Genomic DNA, 27,834 nt, shown 5'->3' with positions numbered 1-27,834 from the left:
TTGGCGTTTCATTTTTGGCCGGTAAAACAAGTCACCTTGTCCTAGAGAGATTTACATGTTTATTTATCAAAACACCAAGCAAGGTTAAGCCAACATGAAACACAGCCCTTATTTTAAAGTGTTTGCTTGGGAGACTAATGCCTTCTGATGTCATTCTCAGATTAACTGTGATCTAAATAACTGATTAAGAGGCCATTGCAAATTGGAGTTGATTGGCTAACACCCCAGCCAATTTGCACAAATGTCTCCACCTTGTGGCTAAAGCAAGGAGGTGCAGGATACAGACTAATAAGACTACTCTTTTACACAAGTTTATTCAAGTAATATACAATATACATTTTGATATATAGTCTCAGGCTGTTTACATCCTCGGTGGTCCCGCTAATCTCCAGCCCTCCATCTTGCCCACCTTGGTGAACATGGCCAGTGTCCCCAGCCCAATACATGCCATCGTGCCCGTCATTGCACTGTGAGCTGTAGATCAAAGAGACAAAAAATACATGTTATTTGTGGAAAAGATATGGAGAGGCCGGATATTATCTTTGTTGCCCCTCTGTTCCGTGAGCAAACATCTAGCAGTGAGAGGAAGTTCACAGCCCTACAAAGAGCAATTACTTTTACAACCAGTCATCTTAGATTACATTAACAAGCGCTGAAGGGAAAACAAGCACTGAAGGGAAATGTCTGCTTTTTGGAATGAAATGTTGAAGAAAATGCTTGGAACCAGGATGTTCCATCCAAACGTTCCCAATGAGAAGACTAATTTTCCTTGTATTGAAACATTTGCTCCCGTTTGTTCCTACTGAATGCAACCCAGATATTCAGCATACTGTGTAATATATAGCATACTCACTACGAGCTCCAAGAAAGACTCCTGATGCACAGCCTCCGATGAAGTAGTTCACAGGGTCATCAGGAGCATCCCGGGCCTGTGCAGCTAGACAAGTGGTCATTCCAAAAATGGCCCCCAAGGCAGCTGTTTAGGAAGGAAAGACAAAAAAAATACTTACACTGGCATAAACCTAGCCTGGTTGTCACCTCTTTTCAATAACCCCTTATAGTTATCATCCAATATTATGCAAATTAGACAGGAACATGTTCTATCAAACTTAATCCATAAATTTGATTGGAAACCTAACATTGGGCAAAATCAAATCAAATGTTATTGGTCATACAATAACATTTGATTTTGCATAATGTTTTGATTGGAAACCTAACATTGGACATTCTGACATACATTTCATTGTAAACATAGAGCACGGGAAGAACAGAGGAGTCCCATTTGTTGCATTTTTACCACAAACACCTCAAATGTATAAATAATTGGGCTAGGCTACTGGTTCAAAATCTATAAGAGGAATGAAGAGAGAGGCCAATGGAGATGCCAGTGGAGATGTATGAATTGTGCAAGGGAACAGCAAAGATTGAGGTCAGGGATTTGTGATGGCCACTCCAATACCTTGACTTTGTTGTCCTTAAGCCATTTTGCCACAACTTTGAAAGTATGCTTGGGTTCATTGTCCATTTGGAAAACCCAGTTGCGACCAAGCTTTAACTTCCTGACTGACGTCTTGAGATGTTGCTTCAATATATCTACAAAAATGCTCTCCTCATGATGCCATCTATTATGTGAAATGCTCTAGTCTCTCCTTCAGCAAAAAGCACCTCCACAACATGAAGCCGCCACGGTTGGGATGGTATTCTTCAGCTTGCAAGCCTCCCCCCTTTTCCTCCAAACATAAAGATGGTCATTATGGCCAAACAGTTCTATTTTTGTTTCATCAGACCAGAGGACATTTCTCCAAAAAGTACAATCTTTGTTCCCATGTGCAGTTGCAAATCGTAGTCTGGCTTTTTAATGGCAGGTTTGGAGCAGTGGCTTCTTCCTTGCTGAGCAGCCTTTCAGGTTATGTCGATATAGGACTCGTTTCACTGTGGCTATAGATACTTTTGCACCCGTTTCCTCCAGCATCTTCACAAGGTCCTTTGCTGTTATTCTGGAATTGATTTGCACATTTCTCACCAAAGTACGTTCATCTCTAGGCGACAGAACACGTCTCCTTCGTGAGCGTTATGACAGCAGCAAGGTCCCATGGTGTTTATACTTGTGTACTATTGCTTGTACAGATGAACGTGATACCTTCAGGAGTTTGGAAATTTCTCCCAAAGATGTACCAGACTTGTGGAGGTCTACAATTATTTTCTGAGGTCTTGGCTGATTTATTTTGATTTTCCCATGATGTCATGCAAAGAGGCACTGAGTTTAAAGGTAGGCCATGAAATACATCCACAGGTACACCTCCAATTGACTCAAATTATGTCAATTAGCCTCAAATTATGTCAATTAGCCTATCAGAAGCTTGTAAAGCCATGACATCATTTTCTGGAATTTTCCAAGCTGTTTAAAGGCACAGTCAACTCAGGGTATGTAAACTTCTGACCCACTGGAATTGTGATACAGTCAATTATAAGTGAAATAATCTGTCTAAACAATTGTTGGTAAAATTACTTGTCTTGCACAAAGTAGATGTCCTAACAGACTTGCCAAAACTATAGTTTGTTAACAAGAAATTTGTGGAGTGGTTGAAAAACAAGTTTTAATGACTCCAACTTAAGTGTATGTAAACTTCTGACTTCAACTGCACGTCAGCTTTGACATCGGTTTTGCACATAATCGTTAAACTAGACATCGGACATTTTTAGCTAATATCGTCCGATTCCAATATCCTTACCAATATATAGTGCAGCCCTAATATTACTCATCATTATATACTGTATTCTATCCTACTGTATCTTTTAGTCTATGCCACTGACATTGCTCATCCAAATACTTATAATTCCTTTACTTTAGATGTGTGTATTGTTATGAAAGTGTTAGGTATTACTGCACTGTTGGAGCTAGAAACACAAGCATTTCACTACATCCGCAATAGCATCTCTTAAACATGTATGTGACTAATAAAATTTGATGATTTTGATTTGAGTCATCTCTAGCCACTTTGAACAATATGATCTTGCATTGACACCGCCTTCTCACAAGAGAATGACTGCAGGTCATAATGGTATTGTTTATTGTTATTCTTAAAATGTTATAATTGTACGCGCCACCCATGTTCGATAATATTTAATGGAAAAATTGCATGTGGTTTCCAACTACCAAATCAGCAACTCCACTGTAAATCCAGCTGCATACTGAACATTGAGATTGCCAAAAGGCCAGTCTCTTTGGCAAATGACAAGAGTGGCAAGGAGTGTAATGTTAGCTAAAAAGATTGCTACCCTGACTAGCATAACCCACCTTAACTGTATGTTGTTTACAAATCCTTATAACAAACATCTGATCACAGAAACATGTTTCTTATTACCACTGAAACACTAAGATCAAACAGCACACTTTCACCATCACTCACACGAGGAAACTATAGAGACTCAGGTGCAATATTAGGTGAATTGCAGCATTCTGACCTGGGCCCATATCTACAAATCCTCTACTAGTAGGACCGCTGATCTAGGATCAGTTTTGCTTTTGCGATCACAATGATTACATGGATGGGGGGACCTAGATCCGTATCCACAGTGTCTCAGAGTAGGAGTGCTGATATAGGATCAGTGTTGCCTTTTAGATCATAGCCTGAACACTATTGGCTACTGATCTAGGAGGGGTAGCTGCGTATTCAAATTTCAGGTGTAATCATGATATCTTCATGGCAGTAAGCAAGGTTATTATTATTACTGCGGTGTATGAGACTAGAGACACATACCCATGGTTACTGTGCCATTTGTGGCTCTCTGAACAGCTTGGATTGCAGAATCAGGCTGGAATGCCACAATGTGATAGGCTGAACCCACCAACCCTGTGTGTAACAAAAACAATAGAATGTTAGACTACTGTGTACAGAGTTGACTAGCTAGCTACTTACTTGTCAAGTATTTAGCTACAAGAATGTTAGCTATGAAATGTTTGCAAGCTAACTGGTAAACCTCGTTCAAATTCCAATGTTTAATGTCCTATTTAGCTGTACCGTCTTACAGAAGATGCTGGCTAAACAACTGGCTAACCTAACAACGTTAACTGACGTTACATTAGTTAAAAACAAAACATTAACGTTAATTGCTAGTATGTTAGCAGAACTAGCATGGCATTGGCAGCTAACTATGTTATGGCTAGTTAGCGTTACCGCTCTTTACCAATAGTTACTAGCTAATTTCCATAATGCTTTCCTTTGTGTACGACTTACCTAGAGCTGTGCCTAATTTGGTGGTGATCCATGTTTTCTCGACACAATCCTTACCCTCTTGCAGATCCCAATAACCCATTTTGGATTTCACGTGAAGGACAAGGAGACATCGCGAGATTTAAAGACGAGAATTGATATTGTAAAACTTTATTATAATCAAACAAACATTCTATAAATAGTACTTTGTTGACAAATTCTATTTTTATACGTTTAATATACAATTACTTTTACATGTGTTATTAGCTACATATTACATAAAACACCATCTCACATTGGCAACCTATTTCTAAATGGTCTGTAATGCTGTCAACACTAGTGACGGCTGAGGCAGCAGGAAGGACGGAGGATGAAGTGATTACGTCAAATGTGAGAAAGGGAGCGCGCTTGTTTGAAATGGAGAAGCGTCGCGGAAGCTATCGATAAAGAAGAACATCAAGACGAAGCACCTGCTTTACAAGTGGGATGTGCTGTTGAGCGCTACATCCTGGAGGGTTCGTGCTGATTGTACGGAGATTGTGACAGCTGGTTGAATGGCGTCCCTTGACAAGGCAAGAACAATATGCATCAGGAGAAGTGCAGTATTATCATAAGGAGGAATGGAGGGAAAAAGAGCGGCAGAGGAGGAATAAGAGGAAGAGGGTGAGCTCGAGTCAGTTAAAAATGGCAGAAAAAAGGGAGACATTTTGTTCAATAAGAATGGTAGAAAGTGTAAGCAGAGTGAGATGAAGACAGGAGGAGAAATGGAAGTGAATTAGGGCAAAGTATCAGAGGTGGTAGGTATGGTGAAGTTATCGAAGCCTGAGGCGTGCACTAGGGGCCAAGATAAAGATGACTGTGGCAGTAGTGAAGTTTTTAGAAAAACTGGGCTCTTGCCTTTTGGCTGATCCATTTGAGGTTTCAGGGTAGGTGAAAACAGAGTTGGGTGCTGTGGAATCGGTGAGCTGAAAGAACTTCATTAGACTCTATACTGGAAACCACATATCCTGGGGCTGCATTTATTGTAATTGGGGATTTTAACAAAGCTAATCTGAAAACAAGGCTCCCTAAATTTTATCAGCATATCAAATGCCCGACCTGGCTGGCAGCATTCAGGATCATTGCTACTCTAACTTCCGCGACGCCTACAAAGCCCTACCTCGCCCTCCTTTCGGCAAATCGGACTACGACTCCATTTTGTTGCTCCCAGCCTATAGACAGAAACTAAAACAGGAAATGCCCGTGCTCAGGTCTGCTCAACGCTTTGAGATTGCTTCGATCACGTGGACTGGGATATGTTCCGGATAGCCTCAGACAACAGCATTGATGTATATGCTGATTCGGTGAGCGAGTGTATTAGCAAGTGCATCGGTGATGTTGTACCCACGGTGGCGATTAAAACCTTCACCAACCAGAAACCGTGGATTGATGGCAGCATTTGTGCAAAGCATAAAAGTGCGAACCACTGCTTTTAATCATTGCAAGGCGACCGGAAACATGACCGAATACAAACAGTGTAGCTATTCCCTTCGCAAGGCAATCAAACAAGCTAAGCGTCAGTATAGAGACAAAGTATAGTCGCAATTCAACAGCTCAAACACAAGACGTATGTGGCAGGGTCTACAGTCAATCCTGAATTACAAAAAGCCCCGTCACGGACACCGATGTCTTGCTCCCAGACAAACTAAACTAATCAAATCAAATGTATTTATATAGCCCTTCGTACATCAGCTGATATCTCAAAGTGCTGTACAGAAACCCAGCCTAAATCCCCAAACAGCAAGCAATGCAGGTGTAGAAGCACGGTGGCTAGGAAAAACTCCCTAGAAAGGCCAAAACCTAGGAAGAAACCTAGAGAGGAGCCAGGCTATGTGGGGTGGCCAGTCCTCTTCTGGCTGTGCCGGGTGGAGATTATAACAGAACATGGCCAAGATGTTCAAATGTTCAGAAATGACCAGCATGGTCAAATAATAATAATCACAGGCAGAACAGTTGAAACTGGAAAGGCAGCACGGCAAGGTGGACTGGGGACAGCAAGTAGTCAACATGTCAGGTAGTCCTGCGGCATGGTCCTAGGGCTCAGGTCCTCCGAGAGAGAGAAAGAAAGAGTGAAAGAGAGAATTAGAGAGAGCATACTTAAATTCACACAGGACATCGGATAGGACAGGAGAAGTACTCCAGATATAACAAACTGACCCTAGCCCCCCGACACATAAACTACTGCATACTGGAGGCTGAGACAGGAGGGGTCAGGAGACACTGTGGCCCCATCCGAGGACACCTCCGGACAGGGCCAAACAGGAAGGATATAACCCCACCCACTTTGCCAAAGCACAGCCCCCACACCACTAGAGGGATATCTTCAACCACCAACTTACCATCCTGAGTCAAGCCCGAGTATAGCCCGCAAAGATTTCCGCCACGGCACAACCCAAGGGGGGCGCCAACCCAGAGAGGAAGATCACATCAGTGACTCAACCCACTCAAGTGCACCCCTCCTAGGGACGGTATGAAAGACAATTTCTTTGCTCGCTTTGAGGACAATACAGTGCCACTGACATGCCCCGCTACCAAAACCTGCAGGCTGTCCTTCACCGCAGCCAACCTCGCAAGCCTGCCGGCGCAGGTGGCATCCCTAGCCGCGTCCTCAGAGCATGTGCAGACCAGCCGGATGGTGTGTTTACGGACATATTCAATCAATCCCTATCCCAGTCTGCTGTTCCCACATGCTTCAAGAGGGCCACCATTGTTCCTGTTCCCAAAAAAGCTAAGGTATCTGAGCTAAACAACTATCGCACTGTATCATTCACTTCTGCCATCATGAAGTGCTTTGAGAGACTAGTCAAGGATCATATCACCTCCACCCTACCCTAGACCCACTCCAATTACATTGCCGCCCCAATAATAGGTCCACAGACTGCGCAATTGCAATCACACTGCCCTAACCCATCTGGACAAGAGGAATATCTATGTAATAATTCTGTTCATTGATTAAAGATCAGCATTTAACACCATAGCCCCTCCAAACTCGTCATTAAGCTCGAAACCCTGGGTCTCGACCCTACCCTGTGCAACTGGGTCCTGGACTTTCTGACGGGCCGCCCCGAGCTGGTGAGGTTAGGAAACAACACCTCCACCCTGCTGATCCTCAACACTGGGGTCCCACAAGTGTTCGTTCTCAGCCCTCTCCTGTACTCCCTATTCACCCATGACTGCGTGGCCATGCACGCCTCCAACTCAATCATCAAGTTTGCAGACGACACAACAGTGGTAGGTTTGATTACCAACAACGATAAGACGGCCTACAGGGAGGAGATGAGGGCTCTCTGAGAGTGATGTCAGGAAAATAACCTCACACTCAACGTCAACAAAACAAAGGAGATGATTGTGGACTTCAGGAAACAGCAGAGGGAACACCCCCCTATCCACATCGACCGGACAGCAGTGGAGAAGGTGGAAAGTTTTAAGTTCCTCGTCGTACACATCACGGACGAACTGAAATGGTCAACCCACACCGACAGTGTGGTGAAGAAGGCGCAACAGCGCCTCTTCAACCTCAGTAGGCTGTATAAATTTGGCTTGTCAGAGGGTAGTGAGGTCTGCACAATGCATCACCGGGGGCAAACTACCTGCCCTCCAGGACACCTACACCACCCAATGTCACAGGAAGGCCAAAAAGATCATCAAGGACAACAACCACTTGAGCCACTGCCTGTTCACCCCGCTATCATCCAGAAGGCGAGATCAGTACAGGTGCATCAAAACTGGGACCGAGAGACTGAAAAACAGCTTCTATCTCAAGGCCATCAGACTGTTAAACAGCCATCATTAACATTGAGTGACTGCTGCCAACATACTGACTCCAATCTCTAGCCACTTTATTATAAAAAATTGGATGTAATAAATGTATCACTAGTCACTTTAAACAATGCCACTTTATAAAATGTTTACATACCCTACATTACTTATCTCATATGTACAGTGGGGAGAACAAGTATTTGAAACACTGCCGATTTTGCAGGTTTTCCAACTTACAAAGCATGTAGAGGTCTGTAATTTTTATCATAGGTACACTTCAACTGTGAGAGACGGAATCTAAAAAAAAAGTATGATTTTTAAGTAATTAATTTGCATTTTATTACATGACATAAGTATTTGATCACCTACCAACCAGTAAGAATTCCGGCTCTCACAGACCTGTTAAGAAGCCCTCCTGTTCTCCTCTCATTACCTGTATTAACTGCACCTGTTTGAACTTGTTACCTGTATAAAAGACACCTGTCCACACACTCAATCAAACAGACTCAAACCTCTCCACAATGGCCAAGACCAGAGAGCTGTGTAAGGACATCAGGGATAAAATTGTAGCTCATTCTTTGGGGATGCTTTTCTGCAACGGGGACAGGACGACTGCACCTTATTGAGGGGAGGATGGATGGGGCCATGTATCGCGAGATCTTGGCCAACAACCTCCTTCCCTCAGTAAGAGCATTGAAGATGGGTCTTCCAGCATGACAACGACCCGAAACACACAGCCAGGGCAACTAAGGAGTGGCTCCGTAAGAAGCATCTCAAGGTCCTGGAGTGGCCTAGCCAGTCTCCAGACCTGAACCCAATAGAAAATCTTTGGAGGGAGCTGAAAGTCCGTATTGCCCAGTGACAGCCCTGAAACCTGAAGGATCTGGAGAAGGTCTGTATGGAGGAGTGGGCCAAAATCCCTGCTGCAGTGTGTACAAACCTGGTCAAGAACTACAGGAAACGTATGATCTCTGTAATTGTAAACAAAGGTTTCTGTACAAAATATTAAGTTCTGCTTTTCTGATGTATCAAATACTTATGTCATGGAATAAAATGCAAATTAATTACTTAGAAATCATACAATGTGATTTTCTGGATTTTTGTTTTAGATTCCGTCTCTCACAGTTGAAGTGTACCTATGATTGATAAAAAATTACAAACCTCTACATGCTTTGTAAGTAGGAAACACTGCCGATTTTGCAGGTTATCAAATACTTGTTCTCCCCACTGTATATACTGTATACTATACCATATACTGCATCTTGCCTATGCCACACGGCCATTGCTCATCCATATATTTATATGTACATATTCTTATTCATTCCTTTACACTTGTGTGTATAAGGGAGTTGTGAAATTGTTAGATTACCTGTTAGATATTACTGCACGGTCGGAACTAGAAGCACAAGCAATTCGCTACACTTGCATTAACATCTGCTAACCATGTGTATGTGACCAACAAAATGTGATTTGATTTGAAGCGGTCTTGTGTTAATTGTTTGTGTTTCTGCTGGTCAGAGGGAGCAGGTGCTCCGTGTTAAACGAATGGGGGCTAGAGGTGTGAATTGTTTCGCTCTTAAGGAAAGGGTGCCATTGAAAGGAGTAATTGCTGGGGTAGTGGTAAATGTTAAAGCTGACCAACTGAAGGGGAAGATGGTTTTTGTGATGTTCGTCGTTGTGTGCGACGCATACAGGGTGGTGTGAGTGGAGAAACCGAAGAGTCATTGTCTGTTCTGATGTTGTCTTTGCCTGACAAAGTGATGTTAGGATATATAAGTTATCCTGTACAAGCTTTTGTGCCGACTACATTACATTGTTACAGGTGTCAAGCTTATGGGCATGTGGCAGCAGTGTGTAGGAGGGAGGTTTCTAGGTGTGAGAAGTGTACAGAAGGGCATGAGACAAATGAATGTGTAGAATTGGGGAAAGTAGTGGTAAGTGTTAATTGTAGGGGTGCCCATGGGGCTGGGGAAAAGAAATGTCCTATGCGAGAGAGGCAGGTTGAGGTTTCCAGGGTTAGAGTAGTGCAAAAGTTGTCATATGCCGAGGCAGTGAAGAAAGTAGAGGAAGATGGGTCAAGGGGGAGGGATCCTGAGAGGAGTGGTGTGACTAGTAGATCTGTACCAGTACAGATGGATGAACCAACAAGTGATGTATGTTTCAGTGAGATTGGATTTTTGTCATTTATAGTAATGGTTCTCAACTGTACTGCAGGGATGGAACGGAAGTCACAGAAAATTGAGGTTGTGGTGGAAGCTGCAGAGAAGTATTTGGGTGTAAGAGACTTGACATCAGAAGAGTTACAGGATGTGTTAAGTGGTGGTGTCCCATCCTTTCAGGCTATTGGCCTGAAGTAGGACTAAATACATTTAAATAGTGGAGCATGGTATTTATTCATAATTTGTGTGAGTGTAGTGTTAGATGGTCGGGTATTTGTTGTATTCTTTTTTTGTTGATTTCAAAATATATATATTTTAATTGTTTTTTTTTTAAGCAAAGTATAAGGGAGTTATACTCCAGTCTAGTAGTTGGCAGTAATGCAACATTTATTGGATGCCAACTGCTGTTAAACCTCATCGAAGAAAAGAAAGACGGAGGGGAGGTTTGTAACATGCAACAGGTAGAATATGGGGAAGAAAAAGTGGCGCTGGTCGTTTGAAGATGCTGAAATGGCGAAAGCGGATGTTCTGTTTGAATCAGGTGGAGGCGAGAGTGAGAAGAATTGGAAAGGAAATAAGATAATTAAAGTGATAGTGGAAACTAGTAAATCCAAACCTAATTCTGATTCTTTTTTTCGGTTGGAATAAGGGTTTTTGATTGATGTTACCTGGGAGATCTGTTTGAAGTCTCTTAAAATCATGGATGTGTTGGTGGCCTTATTATTTTTTTGTGTGTGTTGGAACAGAAGGAGCGTGCTCTGTGCCTCAAGAAGATAGTGAGTTGGAATGTGTCCTGTGTGGATCTTCAAAGCAGGGTGCCTACCAAGGGTGTTATCTGTGGTGTTGCGCTAGAAGTAAATGTGCAAAGGATATATGTATAGAATTGTATCAAAGTGCTTGGTGCACAATGACTGCCCCGCATGGTAGATGGAGTGCGGAAGCCCATTCCATCCATTCTCTTCCTTCTTACGTGTACGCCCAAACCCATACAGTGTGAGAAATGTAAATGATTTGGTCATGGCAGGTGTATGTAGATGGGAGGAGTATTAAATGCTCCTCCAGGCACTTGTCCTCTCCCGTCTGGACTACTGCAACTCGCTGTTGGCTGAGCTCCTCGCTTGTTCCACAAAACCCCGGCAACTTATCCAGAACGCAGTAGCCCGCCTGGTTTTCAACCTTCCCAAATTCTCTCATGTCACCCCGCTTTTCCCCACACTCCACTGGCTTCCAGTTGAAGCTCGTATCCACTACAAGGCCATGATGCTTACCTACGGAACAGCAAGAGGAACTGTCCCTCCCTACCTTCAGGCTATGCTCAAACACTACACCCCAAACCGAGCACTCCGTTCTGCTACCTCAGGTCTCTTGGCCCTCCCACCCCTACGGGAGGGCAGCTCCCACTCAGCCCAGTATAAGCTCTTGTCTGTCCTGGCACCCCAAATGCGGAACCAGCCTACCCCTGAAGCTAGGACAGCAGAGTCCCTGCCCATCTTCCGAAAACATCTGAAACCCTACCTCTTCAAACAGCATCGTAAATAATCCTCCTCATCACCTCCACCCCCCCCCCAAATAAATTAAATAGCATTTGCACTTGACAACCCCCCCCCCCTTCTAGCTCTAACTTTACTGATAGCTATGTTATTGAGGAAAAATGTACTTTCTTTGCCTGTGATATGTGGTTGTCCCAACTAGCTATCTTAAGATGAATGCACTAACTGTAAGTCGCTTCGGATAAGAGTGTATGCTAAATGACCAGCTGAGTTTAAATGCTGCAGTTGTGGTTGCGAACAGGCACCCGTTTCGGAAGTGTGCTGTTCGGGTGAAGGAGTCAGAGGTGTTGAGAACAGTGGAAGAAAGGTGTGAAGTTGAAGAAGTAATGGTTGTAGGAGTAGAGGCAGAAAATGATATTCATTGTCAACACAGGGATCCTGACATGTTGCATGTTAAGAAGGTGGGCTTTGTAGCATTTATTTACTTTGGTTATCAATTGCACAGTGCAAATGGAGAGGAAATATGAGAAAATAGGCATCATTGTGTGTGGGTTTAGCGTTTTAAGGGGGGCTCAAGGATTTTTCTGCAGAGGCATTACAAGGAATCCTGTCAATGAATGCTCTGTCCTTACAGGTACCTGAGCCTGTGTAGGGATGTGACTGCGATGGTTGTTAGATTTTTTGTTGTTGTGTTTTTTTTGTTTTTTGTTTCAATACCCCGTACAGTAGATGGCGGCAATACACCAAGATGTGCAGTCTGCCATAAAACTTAAGAGAAGAAGACAAAATAACCAGTGACTCTTTCCGGGGCGAAGTTTAAGCCACAGGTTACAAAACTGTTGCGAAGTTCATTGTATTTATCCAGCCTTTTATATCAAAACAGTGCAGACAACGAACTATTAGATTGCACGAGTCATGTTGTTCGTAATTATTACATGGAATTATATCTATTGTTACGTTTCTCATGGGTTTCAGATATTAGATATATCGTAGGATGGCGTATCGGTACTGTAACTGGTTAACTAGTTAGCTTGCTGTTTCGGTTTCTAGCATAGCATCATCAAGCAGTTTTTTCTGGACACGGAACAATGTTTTTTGGTGCAATTGTACAGTTGTTTACCGAACTAGGAGGACCTATACTAAACGCTGAAGAAAGTGCAGCCATGGCAGGAAGTGTAAACACCAGCCCTCCGGTGAAATGCTTGTTCACGAGCAATGAGTCAATAGTCACGATCAGTCTTCTACGGTGAGCTAGTGTACATTTACTTTTAGGTCGTGTCATATTCCTCATGTGACATGTCCTCGCCGTCACCGGTACAAATTCGAGAGGCGAACGTACACCTGGCCGCGGTGCACAGGCGGGTAGCAGAACTGGAGCAGCGGCTCGAGGCAGCAGAGAACACCGTGAGGGAGCAAGCAGAGAGTCTCATCAGGAAGGACGAGCAACTGAGGGCTGCTACCCAGGAGATCACCGAGGCCAAGAATAAGTAAGTGATGGAGGTGTTGTCTCTTCAGGCATTGCCAAAGCTCCTCTTTCATTTGCCAATTATTGTAGTTATATATGTGCATTGTGTGGCTGAGACTGCAGAAAAATGTGCTGAGTTTATCATTGATTTCTCTTTTTATCTAACTTTTCTCTAGAGAGATTTACTACCTCCACGAGAAGCTGTGCAAGTCAGAGGACACCATCCAGAGGTTTCAGAACATGATCAAGGAGAAGGATGCTATGATAGGCCAGTTGCAACATCGCTGCCAGCTCCTGGACAACATCTGTAAGAGCAGGCCTTTACTAGACAGTATGCTGTTCCATATGGCTGAGGCAGAAAGACTTGGGCCAGTGGTGGGGATGGGTGAACCCACTGTCAAAACATCCCTCACAGACGGGGAGTCAAACTGCAGTCCCAACCGCATCTCTAACCACAAAGACTTCTCTCTCAGTGAGGATGACCAGGAGCTGGATGAGATAGTGTTTGGAACAACTGTATAGTACAAGGCCCCTGAGAAGAGTTAGGTTAGTGAAGAGGTTCTAGAAGAGGGTGGTTACTTGAAGTAGAGGCATGAGTCATTTCAAAACATCTGCATGTTGTTATTGAATTTTTTAAAATCTCAAATAGAACATTTGTGCTCTAAGTAGTTCTTTATACTCTGCAGATAACTTACAAGTTAACATGATGTCACATGGGGGAACTGCTTGACATGTTATGAAGCCTTTGGTTTAACTGCTTGACATGTTATGAAGCCTTTGGTTTAACCAATTAAAGGGAAACTAATCTGCCTTGATTCCACATCTTAACCAGACAATAACCAGGTGTCCATTTGACATCAGTTTCTGTTGTTTTAACTGGTGTATTTTTGTACTGTAATATTTGGAAATGGTGTAAAAATGACCTCTTATGTTCAGCTCAAAGTGTTCAAAGGTCAAAAAGTGTTGAGAAGGTCAGAGTTCAGAAAGTACATCTGTCGCACATGCAAGGCTAGGTTCTACTGCATCCCATGCATTTGACTATATAGTATACAATGAATCAGTCATTCTGCACTGACAAAGTTTTTTTTGAAGTGACAATTAAACTTAAAGTGCTTGAGGTTATTTTCGGGGAGTGTACTTACTCTACATGTATCCTGTGTAAGCATGACATTTAATTAATCTAAGACATACATTAGCCTCTTGTTGGCGTCAATATTTGCTTCAGAGAAGCAAAGTCTATGCAACATTGAAGTTTGCGTCACTCTTACAGTACACTCACTCTTGCATTACATAAGATGCTACATAGATGTGACATTCCAGTAGGGTCAAAAGCAGGGGAATTCATGTCTTGTGCTCATAATAATACTACTGTTTTGCTTAGTCATTATATAAGCAATATTATATATTGTTTTGGCTTAAATCATCAGGTGGCTAAAAGTATTGTGTTATGTCTGCTGCGTCTTTCAGTACAACTGCATGATTGTGCAGCTTAAACTGTTCCTCTTGAAATGTCAATGTGTGTTGCTCTGTTCATTTAAGAAAATATTTTTTGAGAAGTGGTATTTTGATTCAATGAGGAAGTTTTTTTTTTAGCAACAGACCAGTCTGCTACATTAATAAATTATTTATTTATACAATATTTGCTTCATTTATTTGGAAAAAAGACTAAGTTAATAGCTTGGCAGTGTCACTAGCTACTTTTCCTACTTCAGGGATAATGTGACTGAAAAACAATACTTAAATCTTTGTAAAACATTCCCCGTGCCTGTGTCTTTTCTAGAAGGGGCATGGTGTCTGACACAGGCTATGGTGGCAATGTTATTTTGACAACTTTATCCCTATGGAGATGCACACGTTAGAAGCTATGTGAGGGAAGTTCAGATAACTGCTCTAGACACCTATAGGCAGGAATGCAATCCTTTTCTTTTACCCCAGAATATTAATGTACTGAGACTTCATTGTATATTCTGGGAAGGATTTTTAGAAAAGTTCATAGTGGGCATATCAAGGGAAAGAACAACATTTAACACTGTTGAAAGTACACATTAGTCTTTATTAATTTCAATATAAAAAAATTCATAGCAGGAGTGACCAATTTTACTTCTCCCCCCCCATTCATTTAGATAAACATTGAGACAAAAAGTAATTTTGCACAATATATGGTTCGTTATATAAGATTCCAATCACTCTGCTTTGGGCAATTGTGATAATTTTGGCCAGGCATTATCATTGCTGCCGTACCAGCTTCCACCTGCCAATGCAGTTGTAGAAGCCTTAAGCACAATCAGGGCCAAGCAGCTGGTGCAGCACCTCCACCATGCCTAGTGGCCTGGAGCTCCCCATTAATCCCACACTATCCTGGAAATAGTCCCCAGAGCACTTGCTCCTGACAAAGGGCCTGTTGCCACTGGTCAAGGAACACTGGAGCAACCAGCGTGGAGAGAGTGTGGCTACTGGGGACCAGTTTTGCGAGGAAGGAGGGGGCTCACCGCAGGGCTACTCACTGGGTTCCTGTAATGATCTGAGCAGAGGAAGACACCCGGGGGAAGGCCAGGTGGCTGCCGTTCAGAGCCTGAAGCCGGGTGACTGCTGTTGGTGCTTTACTCAAAATGCCGCTTACAATCTGCTGTAGTGAACAGGCTACACCTGAACAAGAAAGAAAATACAATAAATAATGACCTAACTGGCCCTAGACAGAATAGATTTTGACCCAACGCTTGCTTACAACTGCCGAGACTTTGCTTACAGTGGAACTGGAGTCAGACAGGCTTGACACTACGGAGCCGGCGCAAAATATGGCTCGGAAACCTTACCTCAATCCAGGGATGAGAAATGCGTGGTACGTATCGTCCCATTATCCCAATTGTTACACCTACAGTGCCTTGCGAAAGTATTCGCCCCCCTTGAACTTTGCGACCTTTTGCCACATTTCAGGCTTCAAACATAAAGATATAAAACTGTATTTTTTTGTGAAGAATCAACAGCAAGTGGGACACAATCATGAAGTGGAACGACATTTATTGGATATTTCAAACTTTTTGAACAAATCAAAAACTGAAAAATTGGGCGTGCAAAATTATGTTTGAAGCCTGAAATGTGGCAACGGGTCGCAAAGTTCAAGGGGGGCGAATACTTTCCCAAGGCACAGTAGAAGATTAGATGACTGCTACTCTGCATAATGAACAAACATTGTGTCAGTCAAATCTATGTGTTGGAATATAACACACCCATGTGTCTCAAACTTTTTGATGGGCCAAAATACATTTCAGACATGTTATATTTATTATGTTTTTATTTAAATGAGTGAATCAAGATAAAATGATCACGCTTCGTGTAGACTACAATTTTGTAACGATGAACTGTCCATGGTACTGAAAACTACATTCCCCACGTTGGAATCACAATTACAGGAAGTCACGTGGTCGAACAATATCGTTTCAAGGGCAATTTTTCCGAAGTGTTTTCATTAGCTAACACGTGTAATTACTAGCTACAGTGTCATTTCTTAAATACAATATTATAGCAATTAGATATGGACGGATTTGGTTCCGATTTTTCATCAGGTGCTGGGTCCGGTAAAATGGATACCGGCACAATCATGGAGCAAGTAAAGGTACAGATTGCGGTGGCTAATGCGCAAGAGCTCTTGCAGGTAACGTTTAATTGTTTTGAGCTAGCAAGCTAGCTAGGTAGTAGAAATATTGTAATTGTTTGTATCCAGGTATATAGCTAACTAATGCAAAAACAACCGTTAGCTAGCTAGCTCAATAGACCATATCCAAACTGGGCATATCCAGCTAATGATTTTATTTGCATGGTCTTTAACTTGCTGTCTTCTTTAACTCCTTGTCGGAGGTCGTTGAGCCTGAACTATGAGGTGAGAATGACCTTCTAGCTCACTGACATGAAGGAGGGTTAAACCTTTTTCATTTTTCTTTGTTCTAGAGAATGACAGACAAATGTTTCAAGAAATGCATAGGCAAACCTGGAGGCACGTTGGACAACTCTGAACAGGTAACTGTTATGCCAGTGTGTTTTATTTGCAGATTGATGGGACGGTATATGAAGTGTAATTTCAAACCTCAGATAAGGTGCACATTTGAACATGCTAATGTTATGCTGTGGGACTGGGTAATGCTCACTGATATATTTGTCTGTTTATTGCAGAAATGCATCGCTATGTGCATGGATCGATATATGGATGCATGGAATACTGTGTCCCGTGCCTACAACTCCAGACTACAGAGGGAAAGAGCTCGTATATGAACATTGTCCTATTCTGCCAGCCACACCTTTTGCAAAGCCAAAACGTATGGCAGGGAAGGTGTTCATGGCTGAGGCTGCAAGAGCTTATGTGGCATGATGACACACACATTTCTGTGAGAACACCTAACGGACAGGTTTGGAGACCCTGTGAATGGCAGCAATAATGGTAGTGGACATTTTCCTTTCACTAAAAGGATATTTTAACAAATTGATATCTTCTATTGTTTTTTATTATTATTATTATTAAAAGTGTCATGAAATAATAATGTTAAAAAGGAAATATTCTCTGCAATTATAATGTAAAACTCTCTAACTGTCCCCTAAAAGTTCAGTGCCAGGTACCTATTCTTCAGTTGGCTACTGGCTATGAGTGTGGGTGAAACCCCAGTTCCCTGATGGGATTAGGTACCTATTCTTCAGTTGGCTACTGGCTATGAGTGTGGGTGAAACCCCAGTTCCCTGATGGGATTAGGTACCTATTCTTCAGTTGGCTACTGGCTATGAGTGTGGGTGAAACCCCAGTTCCCTGATGGGATTAGGTACCTATTCTTCAGTTGGCTACTGGCTATGAGTGTGGGTAAAACCCCAGTTCCCTGATGTGATTAGGCAAGGCTTCTTTTACCACCTTGCTAAACCTGGTTTCTTCCCTGTGGAAGAACTGAGGAACAATTTTTTTTTTTCATAACTGTGAACCAGGCACTCGGACCAGCTAAACAATCCTATATAATACGTGTCGAGAACAAAACAGTATTCAGTTGTTCCAGTTGTCACTATCTGCCCTAGTGGATCTGTTTAACAGGGTCTGCTGTGGTGCAGACTTTGTATTGAACCTGTTTTGAACCTGGCTGCTTTGTGTGCTTCGTTTGTTAGATTACTGGGAACAGCTCTCCTTCATTCATCCCTTTGATTTGTGTAAGGAAGTAAAGATATAGGTGCCGCTGCTCAGAAGTGTGTTTGTGACTGACTGGAATTGCCTTTTTCACTTGTGAGACGTAAATAAATAAATTCTGATCAAGCATTTGTGCCCTGTTTTATTTTTTTACTTTTTAAAATACTTATTCCTTGCATATTTCATATACATTCTCCAATGCTGGGGGAAACCGTGTCGTTGTGTCATATTTCTTGTAGCGCCTGAACTGCTTCCAGAAGTGTAGATCTAGCTACACTACATAAAGATGCTTTCATGCAAGGCTCAGTTCCTGAGCATCTGCTATAAAAATGTAGCTTCTCCAACTTTTAGATGGTTGGCCCACAGAATTTACATTAAAAAGCTGGTTGGCCACATATGACAAATGACAGTAATGTAAATGTCAATAAATACCATTTTTGAACCCACAGAAATCAAAATGCTTACACCGTATGGATATTTTCTCTAATACAATAAAATAAATACACAACTTCTACATGTTTATATGCATATTTTAGTAAAATGTCCACAGACCACCATTTTACTAGTCCAAAAGTTCATCTGGATCTCCTGATATCTCCAGGTAGTTTCATGATGATGATGATGGTGGAGTGCATACATCATCCTTGACCAGTAGCGCACAAGAAATACCAGTGGTGGCTGCAAAGTAGAAAACCCATTGTGTCCTCAAGTATTGTATGATGTCTCAATTCTGCCTCTTTTCCATAGCTTCAGAAGGGCAGACAGTTAGATATCCATTCCCTGATGGCAGTGACCCGCATGTAGACTCCTGGGAAACCAGTCCATCCACAGCCATGTCCCCACCCGGTCACCCCGGCAACAAACCACTGGCCAGAGGGTTCACAACGCGTGAGAGGGCCACCAGAATCTCCCGGAATCTCCCAAAATGTGCATTGGTCCTAGGAAGGTCGATAAAAGCATAAGAACAAGAAGAAGTCACCTGATTTTAAATATTTGTCACCATACAGACTGTAAATGTACATTTGGGAACAGTAGCTAGGTTTCCATCCAATTGACGCGTAAAAACAAAATCCGCATAAGGACTATGTGTGCATTTTCCCACCAGAGGTGTATTCCCATCAAACATACTCGTTACAGATTGTAAAAAACTGTGTGATGACTGCACTTTTCTTGTTGTTGTTGCAGTTAAGTTATCATGTACCGGGGGGAAAAAAACAAGTTAAATGGGTTTCCATCACATTTTCAACTTATGGATGTTTTTGTTACAAAAACTGTTGCAATAAATGGCAAACTTGACCAATCTGGTTTTGGTGCATGGTCTCTAGACAACAGTTAGCTGATAAAGTGGACAGGGGGTTATGATGAGATAAGATCATTTTATTTAATAATTAGCAGCCAAGCACCACTCATCATGTCACCGGCATTCAAATAATAGCAACAACCAATTCAACAACCATTCATCTGTCATACAGCTTTCGCCGAACCTGTCATTTCAGTACAGTGTAGATGAAGGGGAGATGCAGCCCCTGATAGTTTGTTATAGGAGAGGAGGCAGAGGTGCTGCTACCAGCTAGCTGTAAGAAGGGGCTTTAGGAATGGTCTCCGAGCCATCCTGTGGGCAGATGAGCACCAGAGGTCTCTCTGCACACTGCTAAGCCCAGTTGTCTCTGGCAGCTTGAATTGGTTATCTGAGACTGGTGAGGGAGAAGAAAAGTATGCCAGCCACTCTCTGGGAGGAAAATGTAAGTTCAACAGCATGCATTTCCCATAAACTGGTATTTTGTTAATAGTCCTCATCAGGGTGCTGAGGGATGTGTTTCATTAGTAAAAAAAATAACATCCCTCAGCACCCTGACAAGGAGTTTGTATCCCTTACCACACATTCATTCAATTGTTCCATCCAACACCAGGTACAACAGATGATAGAAACCTTTCAGGACACCACTGGCTGTGATTATTGTTAGTGAATAAAATGTGTTTGCAATTGAGGTGCATTGACTGTCAACATGAATGACCAGTCCTAGTTCAAAATAGCTGCTTAGTTGTTAGCTAGACAATTAGGCTACCTTCTCGTCCTCCCTGAAATGTCACTGACTGGTTTGTAAATATATTTTGACACGTCAAATATACTTTCTTATCCTGCAGAGGAAATAAACAATGAATCAATGTGTCATGTGGGGATTGGAAAAATGCTAGCTCTCGTCCGGGGCGTTACGTATGGCTTGAGCCTTAACTTCACTAGGGCAGGGGGCAGCATTCGGAATTTTGGATGAAAAGCTTGCCCAAATTAAACTGCCTGCTACTCAGGCCCAGAAGCTAAGATATTTTTAGACAAAACTACACAAAATATATTCACATCACCAAATAATTGATTAAAAAACACTGTTTTGCAATGAAGGTCAACAGTAGCCTCAACAGCACTCTGTAGGGTAGCACCATGGTAGCACAATTCCGGAGGACGTCCTCCAACCTATCAGCTCTTGCAGCATGAACTGACATGGTCCACCCAATCAAAGGATCAGATAATGAATCTAGTACTGAAAGCATATGCTATAGCTGGATAGCACTGCAGTGCATAAAATGTGGTAGTAGTTGACTCAAAGAGAGAGAAAGACAAATTAATTTATTCAAAAATTTCAGTTTCACTTACTTAACTCGCAAATGCAGCTGGCTAGTTTAATTACTCGAACACCCAGCTCAAACAGAGGGATGCTATGTTAGCTCGCTAGCTGTGACTATCCAACACAACATTGGAACTCTTCCAAGTCAAGGTAAGCTTTTGGTGCTGCACGATTGTAGTGGGTTTACTAACGTATTAGTTATATTATCTATGTTGACTAGGACGTTACTGTAGCTAATATGGGGACAACGATGTAGGCTGTGTGTAGCGGTCATGATCTGATTCGGCTTAGAAATGTTTTTTCGGCTGGTCACATACAGAGGATGTGTTGTTCATTGAAGTCCACAAACAAAGGGAGAAGGTGAGAGGAGGAGAGTGCATAGAGACGAGAAGGAATACAATATGACTGCTATGAAAGTGAACTGCGTTCATGCCTGATCAAGGGTGTATTCATTCCTCCAATTCTGTTGAAAAACGATTCCTAAACGGAAGCAAACGAAACAGGGATAAAAATAATACCTGAATTTGTCCAATAAAAACTCTTGTTTGCAACTGTTGGACTAATGATTACACCCTAGATAAGCTCGATGCAGGCAAGAGTTTACAAGGCGGTATTGAATGTCATCTCTGTCATCTCAAGTGTTTCTCTCAATCTGTGTGCACATACGTTGTAACCTTACGTTCATGGGCTTGGTTGTAGAAACCTCATGATGGGTATAGGGCAAATTGTAGCATCATGTTGTAGCCTAAACCTATCAAAGTTACATTGAACAAGGGGAATGGAATCTGAATGACAGTCATCCAATATGCTGTAATAGAAATAAGGCCAAGCTCACGTGAAGAAGCGGTTGCTGGGAGCAGAGGGCTGGGAGGAGGTCAGCCCCATGGTGCGGGCTGTGGAGAGGACTGCCACTGACACTCTGGGTTTGTGTATTTATGTGGCTTGTGGACTGGATGAAAATGGTGAGGTGTACAGCGGCATTCAGAGATACCTGATGAAGGAGGACCAATGGGACGTGGTCAGGTAAGTGACTAGGTAGGTGAACTCAGAATTTGCACCAACAAACTTTTGTCTGGGACAGGTTCCTTGTAAAATAGATTTTTATGTCCCGTAGGTATGACCTTCTCACAACAGAGCTCAACGGGGTCCTCTATCTCCTGATAGGCCGGACGCTAAGGCTGGATGTGGAGACAGACGAATGGATAGTTCTAGAAGAAGAATGTCTGGCCAGAACGTTCTTTGGTGGATGCACCACAGTCAATGGCCAGATCTACATGCTGAGCAAGCGAAAGATGAACAAAGCATTCCCCAACATGGTACTGATGGATCCTTATATCGACACCTGCATGGGAATAGACAATGCCATACCCTGTCCTGGGCCTCTCCGTGGCTGTGTCACCATGCGCTCGGTCACATGACACTGGTGAGCTGCCAGTAAACTAGTTCACATCCTTCTCACAAACTCCCTCTCACCAATGTAAGATATATTTATATATTGAAATGGTTAAGCACTTTTCAGCTGTTGATTTTTCTTTCGAATGAAAAGGTACAAACAAATGTATCAATAGTTCAATAAAAGTCATTTATTGATTGTGTTGAACTGGCCACAGAGTGAACAAACTTATGGGGTGTGTGCATTCATGATACGCAGAACAAAAAGACCAGTCATATGTTATTGACATGATGACCCTGGCATTTCTCTTGTTGCAATAGTTGAACTTTTAATAAAATAAACATCCAATAATCATGATTAAAGTGAGACATTGAGTGTATCAGCCCTTTGGTGCTCTAGAAACAGACCACAGATAAAAATCCACAGACACTCAGTGTGAACGTGCCATACTGGAGACAATAGAACAGAGAGGTGAGGCACACGGACCCTGGCAACAAAGAAGTGTGTTCCTATCGTGGTTCATATGTGCTTTAGTCAACTCATCTGATCCTCATTGTCATTTGCCTGATACACATCAAGCACATACACATCTGGCACCAGGCTAGTTAGTGTATTTCAGTGTGAGACAGATAAGAGATGGTTGTGATCGACACATCTCTGGGCGAAAGAAAATGACAGGTAATTTCAAGCCCCCCCCCCCATCTTGCACAGTAGTATCATGCTTTCAGTGCAAGAACAATTTGTCACATTTCAAACTAGACATTTCTTTTTTTCTGCAAAAGTGCATGTCAGTTATATGAATAGTAAATTTGTATTGATCCAGACATTATTCCATACGTATAGATTTAGACAGAATCTAAAAACATTGTCACATTTTGAGGATGCTCATCAGCATGGTTACATTACATGGCTCTCCTAAAGATGTAAGATCTTAAAGACATGCTCCGCTACTTTGACGACTAAAAAATAATTGTTCAAACCTCCTGCTTTGGGCTGGATGTGTCAATGTGTAGTTCACACATGCATAATGGATGAGCAGAATTACTGTCTTACCTCAATTAGCCATGAAATCCCTAGTGTGAAAACGACTGTTTTCTTGAAGCTGTGCTGCGCCCCATTTGAGTAACAGCTAGCAAGAGGCCTGCTCAGCGTTATCCAATGAGTTTGCAGGGCAAGCCCAACGGCTCAGTGGACACAGCAGAGGCCCGAAAAATTGATGAAGACTCGAGCTATAGTCTGTTCACCCTGTTACCGTCCGTCAAACGGTAGCGGAGCATCGGCTCCCGGACCAACAATTTCCGAGACAGCTTCTAGCCATAAGACTGCTAAATAGCCATAAGACTGCTAAATAGTTCACAAGACTATGCACTGAGTGTACAAAACATTAGGTACACCAGCTCTTTCCATGGCATAGACAGACCAGGTGAATCCAAGTGAAAGCTATTATCCCTTATTGATGTCAACTGTTAATTCCTCTTAAATCAGTGTAGATGAAGGGGAGGTGACAGGTTAAAGAAAGGATGTTTAAGCCTTGAGGCAATTGAGACATGGATTGTGTGTGTGTGCCATTCAGAGGGTGAATGGGCAGACAAAATATTTAAGTGCCTTTGAACGGGGTATGGTAGTAGGTGTCAAGCGCACCGGTTTGAGTGTGTCAAGAACTGCAACGCTGCTGTGTTTTTCACGCTCAACAGTTTCCTATGTGTATCAAGAATTTGATTTGAGAGAGAGAGAAAGCGCAATGACATGCAACATTTAAAACTTGTTGTGTATTTTAGTTTTAAAAAGGCTTCTGAATTTTGTAATTTCCACTTTGAAATTTCAGACTTGATTTTCACTTAAGAAAAATGTATCAACCCTTTCAAAAATGTCCATTAATATTATAATTATATAATTATAATCCACATAATACTTTACATTTCCTGTTGCTGCAGGATTATTTTCCTGCTGTAGCAAACTGGCTCAAATTAAGCTCCAACATATGTACCTAGGCACTGGATGGCTGTCCAGATTCTCAATAAAAACCCTTTGAACAAGAGCAGCAAGTGAAGATTTTTCCCAATAGTTTGTAAAGCTATACTAATATACATAGAGCTACATAACAAGTGCTTGTGACAGAAAAAGTTTTTTTAGAAATAGCAGCCAAGGCACAAAATAACAAAGTTCAGTAGCACAGAGTAAAACACCTTGTGGAGAAACATGCTGCAAGATCTTCTCTGTTATCACATTGATTATAGAAAAACACATAATATTTTCTCCCCAAGGCTTTACTTGTAAAATGTTTTATAAGGGAGCAGGAGTAGTTAGCCCAAGATACTGATCTAAGGTCTGTTTTGTGTTTGTCACCTGCAATCCTATGGCAACTTCTACTTGGGACCCTTTCCTAACAAATAGGCATGTTCTTCTTTTCTTCGCTAGAAGGCGCTATCACCATTCCAACAAGAGTAATATGACCAATTCAATCCTGTACAATTTTATTAGCTTCCACAGACAAAATTGTCTGATTAAAAACTATCAGCTACAAAGCTATATTATCTGCACATTTTAATCTAGAGGCTGTCATACTGTTCCCTTTGATATCCTTAATTTGAATAAAAAGCTAATTGTTCAATAAATACATGATTATATCCAAAATCTATTATCTTACATGTGTTATTAGTGCCACAGTGGTTGATATAACAAATAAGAATTCCATAGATTAATCTGGGTTTTGTAAAAATCCAGATTGCGCCATTTTTCATTAAAAAGAAAATCCAGGGAGAAATTATCCAGGGAAGAATTGACACACTTGTTACAGTCTGGATAACATGAAAACAGCCTAACCAGCTCTGCTAGGGCGAGTAAAATGGTCCGAGTGAAGTGTTTTCTCATTTGTGTCTGGAAGTAGCTAGCAAGCTAGCCAACGTTAGTCAGTTAGCTTGGGTGCTTGACTGCCGTTGAGGTCAGAACACTCGGATCAACCCTACTCCTCGGCCAGAGCATCCAGTGTGCGCTCTGAACCCTCCGAGAGCCAAACGCTCTGAATTTACGAACTGACAATCTGACAACGCTCTGAATTTACGAACTGACAATCTGACAACGCTCTGAATTTACGAACGGACAATCTGACAACGCTCTGAATTTACGTACGACCCAGAAGCACTCTGACACACTGGAGGCAATTTAAGAATGCACCCTTTGACTGTACCAGAGTTAATCACCATTGCACTGCACACTGCTCTATCCCACCTGGACAAGAGAAATACCTATGTAAGAATGCTGTTAATCGACTACAGCTCAGCCTTCAACAATATATTGCCCTACAAGATCAACACTAAACTCAGGGCCCTGGGTCTGAACCCATCCCACAACAGTGGTGGGCCTGATTACCAACAATGATGAGACAGCCTACAGGGTGGAGGTGAGGGCCCTGGCATAGTGGTGGCAGGAAAATAAACTCTCCCTCAACGTCAACAAAACTAAGGAGCTCATCGTGGACTACAGGAGACAGCAGAGAGAGCACGTCCCCATCCACATCGACGGGGCGCAGTGGAGAGGGTCAAAAGCTTCAAATTCCTCGGATTGCAGTTCACTGACAGCCTGAAATGGTCCCTTCACACAAACAGCTTCGTGGAGAAGGAGCAATAGCGCCTCTTCAACTTCAGGGGGCTGAAGAGATTTGTCTTGGCGCCGAAAGAACCTCGCAAACTTCTACAGATGCACCATTGAGAGCATCCTGGGCTCCCGAGTGGCGCAGTGGTCTAAGGCACTGCGTCGCAGTACTAGAGGTGTCACTACAGAACCTGGTTCTATTCCAGGCTGTATCAAAACCGGACGTGATTGTGAATCCCATAAGGCGGCACACAATTGGCCCAGCATCGTCCGGGTTACGGTTTGTCTGGGGAAAACCATCATTGTAAATAAGAATTTGTTCTTAACTGACTTGCCTAGTTAAGTAAAGGTTAAATAAATGACAAAATCTAAATCCTGTCAGGGTGTATCACTGCCTGTTACGGCAATTGCACCGTCCGCAACCTCAGGGCTCTCCAGAGGGTGGTGCGGTTAGCCGGGAGCACACTGCCTGCCCTCCAGGACATATACAGTACCTGGTGTCACAAGAAGGCCTAAAAGATCATCAAGGACCTGAGCCACTGACTGTTCATCCAGCTACAATCTATAAGGTGAAGACAGTACAGGTGCATCAAAGCTGAGACTGAGAAACAGCTTCTATCTCCAGGCCATCAGACTGTTAAACAGTCACCACTAGCCGGCCTCCGCCCAGGACCCTGTCCTGAACCTTAATCACTGTTGCAGCCGGCTACCACTCGGTACTCTACCCTGCACCTTATGAAACTTCTGCCCTATGTACAGAGTCATTGAACGCTGGTCACTTTAATAATGTTTACACACTGTTTCACCCACTTTATATACAGTATTCTACACATGGCTCATAAATATAACTCCTGCTGTACACACCTTTCTATTCATATACCTACTCATTCAAGGTTTTTCGTTATTTTTACTATTTTCTACATTGTAGAATAATAGTGAAGACATCAAAACTATGAAATAACACAAATGGAACCATGTAGTAACCAAAAACAGTATTAAACAAATCAATATATATTTTAGATTCTTCAAAGTAGCCACCCTTTTGCCTTGATGACAGCTTTGCACACTCTTGGCATTCTCTCAACCAGCTTCATGAGGTAGTCACCTGAACTGCCTTTCAATTAACAGGTGTGCCTTGTTAAAATTTTATTTGTGGAATTTCTTTCCTTCTTTAATGCGTTTGAGCCAATCAGTTGTGTTGTGACAAGATAGGGGTGGTATACAGAAGATAGCCCTATTTGGTAAAGACCAAGTCCATAGTATGGCAAGAACCGCTCAAATAAACAAAGAGAAAAAACAGTCCATCATTACTTTAAGACATGAAGGTCAGTTAATTCTGAAAATGTGCAGTCGCAAAAACCATCAAGCGCTATGATGAAACTGGCTCTCAGAGGGACCGCCACAGGAAAAGAAGACTCAGAGTTACCACATTAGAGTTAACTGCACCTCAGATTGCAGCCCAAATAAATGCAGACACATTTCAACATCAACTGTTCAGAGGAGACTGCGTGAATCAGGCCTTCATGGTCGAATTGCTGCAAAGAAACCACTACTAAAGGACACCAATAAGAAGACGAGATTTGCTTGGGCCAAGAAACACAAGCATTGAACATTAGACCAGTGGAAATCTGTCCTTTGGTCTGATGAGTCCAAATTTGCGATTTTTGGTTCCAACCGCCTTGTCTTTGTGAGATGCAGAGTAGGTGAACGGATGACCTCCGCATGTATGGTTCCCACCATGAAGCAAGGAGGAGGAGGTGTAATGGTGTGGGGGTGTTTTGTTTGTGACACTGTCAGTGAATTATTTGGAATTCAAGGCACACTTAACCAGCACGGCTGCCACAGCATTCTGCAGCAATACATCATCCCATCTGGTTTGCGCTTAGTGAGAATATCATTTGTTTTTCAACCTAAAATACACCTTCAGGCTATTTGACCAAGAAGGAGA

The 27,834-nt window shown here is 42.4% G+C and overlaps 3 protein-coding genes across 4 annotated transcripts; 2 read left to right on the top strand and 1 right to left on the bottom strand.

Moving 5' to 3' along the window:
• Positions 1 to 295: 295 nt before the first annotated feature.
• LOC123996781 (NADH dehydrogenase [ubiquinone] 1 alpha subcomplex subunit 11-like) lies at positions 296 to 4,389 on the bottom strand. Its single transcript, XM_046300468.1, has 4 exons — positions 4,239 to 4,389; positions 3,762 to 3,854; positions 854 to 976; positions 296 to 474 (listed from the first exon to the last, which is right to left on the bottom strand). Exons 1-4 carry the CDS (start codon positions 4,315 to 4,317, stop codon positions 362 to 364), a joined length of 408 nt encoding a protein of 135 aa, XP_046156424.1. The 5' UTR covers positions 4,318 to 4,389; the 3' UTR covers positions 296 to 361.
• Positions 4,390 to 12,445: 8,056 nt separating this feature from the next.
• On the top strand, positions 12,446 to 14,757 carry LOC123996799 (vimentin-type intermediate filament-associated coiled-coil protein-like). Its single transcript, XM_046300503.1, has 2 exons — positions 12,446 to 13,148; positions 13,303 to 14,757. The coding sequence occupies exons 1-2, from the start codon at positions 12,958 to 12,960 to the stop codon at positions 13,646 to 13,648; spliced, it is 537 nt and encodes a 178-aa protein (XP_046156459.1). The 5' UTR covers positions 12,446 to 12,957; the 3' UTR covers positions 13,649 to 14,757.
• A 1,780-nt stretch (positions 14,758 to 16,537) lies between these two features.
• On the top strand, positions 16,538 to 18,408 carry LOC123996710 (mitochondrial import inner membrane translocase subunit Tim13). 2 transcript variants are annotated; one of them, XR_006832026.1, is made up of 4 exons: positions 16,538 to 16,778; positions 17,072 to 17,140; positions 17,294 to 17,730; positions 17,798 to 18,408. XR_006832026.1 is itself a non-coding variant. In XM_046300328.1 (3 exons), exons 1-3 carry the CDS (start codon positions 16,659 to 16,661, stop codon positions 17,390 to 17,392), a joined length of 288 nt encoding a protein of 95 aa, XP_046156284.1. In that variant the 5' UTR covers positions 16,538 to 16,658; the 3' UTR covers positions 17,393 to 18,408. The 2 variants fall into 2 exon arrangements, 1 of the variants encoding a protein (XP_046156284.1); XM_046300328.1 differs by having other exon boundaries at positions 17,294 to 18,408.
• The last annotated feature ends 9,426 nt before the right edge of the window (positions 18,409 to 27,834 follow it).

The sequence above is a fragment of the Oncorhynchus gorbuscha genome, linkage group LG15, assembly GCF_021184085.1.
Source record: "Oncorhynchus gorbuscha isolate QuinsamMale2020 ecotype Even-year linkage group LG15, OgorEven_v1.0, whole genome shotgun sequence".
NCBI lineage: Eukaryota > Metazoa > Chordata > Actinopteri > Salmoniformes > Salmonidae > Oncorhynchus > Oncorhynchus gorbuscha.
Note: the sequence above shows the minus strand (reverse complement) of the source record. Positions and strands in the feature narration are given on the sequence as shown.

Coding starts and splice junctions, on each gene's coding strand:
- LOC123996799 (XM_046300503.1), top strand. CDS start 12,958: ATGTCCTCGCCGTCACCGGTACAAATTCGAGAGGCGAACGTACACCTG. Junction 13,149..13,302: donor ATCACCGAGGCCAAGAATAA/GTAAGTGATGGA, acceptor ACTTTTCTCTAG/AGAGATTTACTACCTCCACG.
- LOC123996781 (XM_046300468.1), bottom strand. CDS start 4,317: ATGGGTTATTGGGATCTGCAAGAGGGTAAGGATTGTGTCGAGAAAACA. Junction 977..3,761: donor AAATGGCACAGTAACCATGG/GTATGTGTCTCT, acceptor CTTCCTAAACAG/CTGCCTTGGGGGCCATTTTT. Junction 475..853: donor AGTCTTTCTTGGAGCTCGTA/GTGAGTATGCTA, acceptor TTTGATCTACAG/CTCACAGTGCAATGACGGGC.
- LOC123996710 (XM_046300328.1), top strand. CDS start 16,659: ATGGACGGATTTGGTTCCGATTTTTCATCAGGTGCTGGGTCCGGTAAA. Junction 16,779..17,071: donor ATGCGCAAGAGCTCTTGCAG/GTAACGTTTAAT, acceptor TCTTTGTTCTAG/AGAATGACAGACAAATGTTT. Junction 17,141..17,293: donor CGTTGGACAACTCTGAACAG/GTAACTGTTATG, acceptor TGTTTATTGCAG/AAATGCATCGCTATGTGCAT.